Source organism: Plasmodium inui, assembly GCF_000524495.1.
Source record: "Plasmodium inui San Antonio 1 unplaced genomic scaffold supercont1.34, whole genome shotgun sequence".
Taxonomy (NCBI): Eukaryota; Apicomplexa; class Aconoidasida; order Haemosporida; family Plasmodiidae; genus Plasmodium; species Plasmodium inui.
Genome location: NW_008481868.1, coordinates 151009 through 157008, shown reverse-complemented (window position 1 = coordinate 157008; position 6000 = coordinate 151009). Strand labels below are relative to the sequence as shown.

At 43.4% G+C, this 6000-nt stretch overlaps 3 protein-coding genes across 3 annotated transcripts in view; 1 reads left to right on the top strand and 2 right to left on the bottom strand.

The window, feature by feature from the left end:
• Positions 1–1456, bottom strand: part of C922_05032 (hypothetical protein) — a gene marked incomplete at both ends in the record, with an annotated part of 2438 nt that extends 982 nt beyond the window's left edge. Inside the window, 2 exons of the mRNA XM_008820605.1 lie at positions 36–1122; positions 1424–1456. Coding sequence (XP_008818827.1) covers positions 36–1122; positions 1424–1456 — 1120 coding nt within the window. The remainder of the gene's footprint in view (positions 1–35; positions 1123–1423) is intronic.
• A 367-nt stretch (positions 1457–1823) lies between these two features.
• On the bottom strand, positions 1824–2615 carry C922_05031 (deoxyribose-phosphate aldolase; the record flags this gene model as incomplete). The annotated part of the gene is made up of 1 exon (XM_008820604.1): positions 1824–2615. The coding sequence occupies one exon, from the start codon at positions 2613–2615 to the stop codon at positions 1824–1826; it is 792 nt and encodes a 263-aa protein (XP_008818826.1).
• A 1307-nt stretch (positions 2616–3922) lies between these two features.
• On the top strand, positions 3923–5890 carry C922_05030 (hypothetical protein; the record flags this gene model as incomplete). Its single annotated transcript, XM_008820603.1, has 1 exon — positions 3923–5890. The coding sequence occupies one exon, from the start codon at positions 3923–3925 to the stop codon at positions 5888–5890; it is 1968 nt and encodes a 655-aa protein (XP_008818825.1).
• Positions 5891–6000: the final 110 nt, after the last annotated feature.

Genomic DNA, 6000 nt, shown 5'->3' with positions numbered 1-6000 from the left:
ATGTGAATTAGGTGTTGGATTTTTCTTTAAATCACTGAAATCATTTTTATGATTCTGATTTTTTCTTGATTCATCATATAAATACTGTAATTCGTGATTCCCATCTTTAGATTCATAGTTGTCTGTTTTATGTGCATCATTAAATAGTTTCTCAGAATAGAAGTCATCTTTTAAAGTATTATATCTTTTTTCAAGATGATCATTATCTCTGTATACATTTGATGTTTTCTCATTTGGCATATTACAACTCAATGAATTGTGTAGTTTTGCAAAGTCTTCCGTAGGATCAATTAATTTGGGCTGCTTAGTTGGTTGTTTGTTAACATCTTGAGAATTCTTTTGTTCTCCGAAACCGTCAACTGGACGAATTATAGTTGGTTTTTTCACAGGTGGTCTGTTAACATTAATAGAATTGTAGAGCTTTCCAAAGTCATCAGTAGGAGTAATTATAGCTGGTTTGTTCCAAGGATGTTTGTTAACGTTAATAGAGTTGTGAAGCTTTCCAAAGTCATCAGTAGGAGTAATTATAGCGGGTTTATTCGTCGATTGCCTGTTAACGTTAATAGAATTGTGGAGTTTTCCAAAGTCATCATTAGGAGGAAATGTATTTAGTTGTCTTGTAGACTCGCTGTACAAATCTTGGGAACTATTTTGTTCTGCCAAATTGTCAGGAACAGTAAATGGGTTCGTCTGTTTCGCAGGTTTTTCGTTCAATTTTTGGAAATTCTGAACTTCTCCGGAATCTTCAAATTCTATTAAATTTACATCCTTTTTAAGATTCTTATTGCTCTCGTTAAAATTGAATGTGTTGGGCAATTTTACAATATCATCATATTCCGAGGGGTTCATTCCCCTTCCTCTTTTTTCATCCTTCAGCGATGAATTTAATCCTTTTTGGAAGTTCTCTTCCTGTACTAGCGCATTAAACCTTTTTGCAAAGTTCAAATTATCATCATTGTCCTCCTGTCCGTCTTCTATTAATCCTATCAACTTCTCTTTAAGGAAGGCATTTCTCTGTTCTGCAATTACTTCTTCATCTTCCTCTAATACCCTACCAGCTGTTGCAGCTGATAAGTTGTTCTTTCCCTGTTTTTCAATCCATGATTTACCGATGGCAGATGACTAAGAACTGAGGGCAAAATGAGTTAATGTATTAAAAAGTAGGTTTATTTACATATTCGGAGAATTTTCAATTCAGAACAAAAATGCGCAAGAATTGGAATATATATACTGAAAGGAGGGGAAAGAAGGAAGTATAAAATATTATGCGCGAATCGGCATTATACCTCATTAGAATACTGGCATAGCCACACCAAAAGGGAAACCGCGAAAATTTTAGTCACGGATGAATACTGCGTCTTTTCCTTTATGTAACCCTCTTATATGTTTCTAAGACATTTCCAATATTACAGTTTTCTTATACATTATCAGATTTATAGTAAATTTCTGTGCTCATTTTTATAGATTTACCATATTCTCGGCAATATAATAAAAAAGAAATAAACATTTCAATTTTCCTAAATTATGCATAAAAATATATATAAGAGAATATATAGTAAAAAAAGCAAATGGCTGAATTAATTAAAAATATTCTAGTAAACATTTTATTATGTACCAATAGCAGGAAGGATAGAAAAAAAAAAATAAAAAATATATATACAAATAAATACTAACAGGGTTGGAGACACCAACGTGAGACTAGCCCAATTACGACGGGCTGTGGTACACAGGTGGGTCTCGGCCCCTGTGCTGCGTCACATCGGTAGTGGTTTCCTTCTTTTTTCTCTTCCTCCCCTTGAGTCGCCGTTTTTTTTCTCTTCTTGCTAACAGGGAGGGCAATTCTCAATGATCTTCCGGAGCTTGGGGACGAGGGAGGACGACCCAATGCGGAAGTTGTTCGGGTGGCAAGCCAAAGCGCTGAAGACATTCCTCGCCAGGAGAATGTAGTAGCTGGCCAGGCTAAGGTCCTTTATGCTCCCGGAAATCTTGAGTCCAATTTTGTCCTTTTTCTCCGGATTCTCCTCCAAGTGCAGTTTCATTGCCTTGATTATCGATTTGACTGAACTGGGCGTCACATTGACCTGTGCCTTCCCCGTAGACGTCTTCACAAAGTCCGCATTTCCCTTCAGCACAGCTAACGTCGTCTGGACGATTAACTCCTCAGATTTCAACACCCCAACTTCGATTATCACTTTGAGTAACTTCTCCTTTAACACCTCCTTAACCTTTTTCGTTAGGAGTGTAGCTTCTTCAACTCCTGCCTTCGGATCTTCAATAATCTTTGTATAGTTAATCACCAGGTCGACTTCATCCACCCCGTCGCTAACTGCTTTGCGAGTAACTTCCAACACTTTCTCCATGGGATCGTTCCCCCCTGGGAAGTTTATAACGCAGGCGATCTTCGGTTTGAAGGGCACGATTTCTTTTTTTATCTGTTCGTTTATGAATTTTACAAAATGGGGGTGCACGCAAACGGCTGCTGCGAAGGGACAGGTTTTGACTGCCTCTTGGCACAGCGCCCTCACGTCCTCCTCAGTGTCATTATCACCCAGGAGGGTGTGGTCTGTCAAACATATGGCCGTCCACGCGGCGAAAGTTTCTGCGTAGTTCGCCATTCGCGCGGAGAAGAAGCAGCAGGGGGGAGGTCAAGCGGAACAGTGAACAGGCGGGTCACACTCTGAACAAATAGGCGGCACACTGAAAAACCAAATGGCTAGTCCGTCTGATTGAGAAGGTGAGCAGCGGAAAAGTGAATAGGTGAAGAAGCGGCTACTTCCGTCTTTACCGTGCTTCGGAAAATTGAACCTCCCAATGGGAAGTGGGCTAGTAACTTGGGGTTATTCCTGAAGAAGTTCTCCTGTGTAGGCGACGTGTGCGCCTCTTTTAGCGTTTCCCTTGATGAGGCACAAGCTTCTCTGAAGCACTCGGGTGGGAGGCTACATAGGAGTGACTCATTTGTTGTGATAAAAAAAAAAAAAAAGAAAGAGATTACTCCGTTGTGCAAATGGATTGATGCGAAGTGCTTTCGCAACGTGCAGTGGGAAAACGTGGGGGAAATTTAAGTTTGTGCAAAAATAGGGATGGCTTTCCGGAGTCTACACGGAGAAGAAGCAATTCGTTCAACGCGACGTGATCGATTATTCTTCTGAATTGCACCTTAACTTAAACTTAAATCTAAACGTAGCTTTGGCTTTAGATTCAACTGGGACTCGCGTATGAGTGGGAAATTTTTTTTTGGCCGATTTGGAACTATGACTTCCACTAAACAGGGGAAAAAAAGGATCGTCCGCCCGTCGCCTCCGCGCTGAGGGGGCACTAGAGCGTACGTACAAAAGACGCGTGCAATAGAAAAAAAAAGAACAACTGGCGGGGGGAAATTACGCGAAGGTTTCTGCTTCGACAGAACAGACTTGGGGTGGGGAAAACAAAAAGAATAAAAAAAAATACAAATGACCTAAAGAAGCGTACCCCATTTGGCTCAAAAAATTCTGCCTCTTTGAATGAAGTGTAAAAGGAGACTTAAACTCCCATGTACGGGACATATAAGAAGCAGGACGAAAGTTTTCCCGTTTAATGGGTAGGCGCAGCATATTATGTTGGGGGGCCTCTTGCACGGGCGCCACGCCGCGTTGCAGAGAGGGCCAAACATACGCGCCAGAAAAAAGAAAAAAAAAAACAATTTTCAAATTTAAAATTTGGAGTTGTAATTTGTTGGCGCCAATCTTTTCGTTTTAACTTCTCCTTTTTCTTTTACGGTTTACGCGTTTACTTTTATTGTTTTCGTGGGCGATCCAGGCTTTGGGGGGCCAGGAGTGGCGCAACGGAGAATAAAATAACTCCGCTTGATGCACGCAGGGAGTAGGGCTGCTCTAGGACTCTCCACAATTGCATGGTTGCCCCCCCTTACATTATCAAGCCCAACATGGAGGTAGCCAAACAACTAACCTACGGACTTAATTTAAAACGATGCTTAAAGAATGAGGACTTGTTGAGTTTGAAGAGGCAGAACCTGAAGCCGCTAAAAAATATTTTCAACATAACCAAGGGGAAGGATGAGAGGAACGAAAAGAATGAGACAGAGGAGGGAGGAAAGCAACCAAAGGAAACAGACAGGAAGGAAAAGCATGAGAGAACAGGGGAGTTGATGAGTTTTTCCGAATTCTGTGCAGACCCCAATTTAGTAGGAAGCTATATGAAGGGTAATAAAATAAACGTCGAGTTTGTCAACTTAAGTGGTAGCGTGGTTCCCATCCGTTTCTTCGAGGACATTTCAGAGGAGGCAAGTGCAGAAGACATCAAGGTAAGCGGCATACCTCTCGGATCAGTGGAAGAGAAAATCAGCGAGGGAGGCCCCCCCCATGTTGAGAAGAGAACTCATCTCGAAAGGACCATCCTTCCAAGGAGTGACTACCAAAAGTTGATTATCACAATTAAAGACACCTTTGCATTTAAGAACCCAACGAACATTCAGCAGATTTGCATCCCCACGATTATGAGGGGGTGGAACACCATCTGCATTTCTCAGACGGGCAGTGGGAAGACCTGCGCCTTTTTGATTCCCCTCCTGGTTCGGCTAGTCTGTTCAAGTAGAGAAGAAGAGGGGAAGCAGCAGAAGGGGGAGAAGCAAAAGGAGGAGAATAAGCAAAAGGGTTTACATTTCCCTCCGGAGAAGGACAACAACCATGAATCAGACGTGGAAGAGAAAAAAAGTTCCACTCCCATTCGAAGCCTAATCATTGTGCCCACTAACGAACTGGCTAGCCAAATACACGAACACGCACTGGTCCTGTTTGAGGCGTTTCCACAGTTTGCGCTTCTACATTTGACGAAGGAAGACCAAGTGACAGAGCAGGAACCCATAGATGTGTGCATCTGCACCCCGTTTATACTGATTCACCTAATTGAAAGGAAAAAAGTCACCTTGTCCAGATGTATGCTCGTCGTCTTTGATGAAGTGGATAAATTATTTGAGGTAAACTTTTTGAATCACGTGAAAAAACTGCTAGTAGTAATTCAGAAACGAAAGATGCAGAAGGTGTTTACCACGGCAACGCTACCAGGTAGCACCCGCTCCTTCATCAGCACCCTCTGTCCCACTTACGCACTGGTGTACTCTGGCCAAAGTATTAACTCAGTTAATAGGAATGTGAAGCAGGAGTTGCTTTATGTGAACAGCGAGGATGAAAAAAGTTTGGTGTTGCGGAACTTGGTTGTGGGTGGCGGGCTGCACATCCCCATCCTGGTATTCGTGAACGGCGTGGAGAAGGCGAAAAAGGTGCACGCCACGCTAAGTCGCGCGGTGAGCGGGGTTAGCAGCGTTGGCAAGGTTGGCAGCCTTGGAGAGCCTGGAGGCGTTAGCGCTATGAGGGGAGGTGTAAAGCCGCCACACGTCGCCCTGTTGACGTCCGAAAGAACCAAAGAGGAAAGGATGCAGGTTTTTAAGCAGCTGAGAGAAGGACACGTGTGGTACCTAGTGTGTACAGACGTTTTGAGTAGAGGAATCGACGTTCCTGGCATCGAAACAGTAATTAACTATGACGTCTGTTATGACAAGTACAGTTACATCCACCGGGTGGGACGGGCGTGCCGCTCAGAGGCGGAGGGAGGAAAGGCCATCACCTTTTTTATGCAACAGGATGTTAGATACATGAAGGACATCGTCAAGTTCGTCAAGAGCAGTGGAACGGAGGTGCCTGCCTACCTGCAGAACTTCCCCTTTAAGGAGGTGCGCGGGTTGGGCTTCCACACGAGGGGAAAGAAGAACGACGCTGTGAAAGGGAAGCAGACTGATATGAAAAGGAAGAAAACCCGTGTGAAAGGGAAGAAAACCGGTATGAAGGCAAAAAGATCGGGTTTTAAGGCGCACAAATCGAGTACCAAGAAGGCGTAAGGGGCCCACTCTTTTGGGGATGCTTCTTCTTGAAACGGGTGGTGGTCCTCCGGCAAAAGCGAGTTCGCAACCCCCCTGATTGTCTTTGGCTACGTGTGTGCCTACATTCT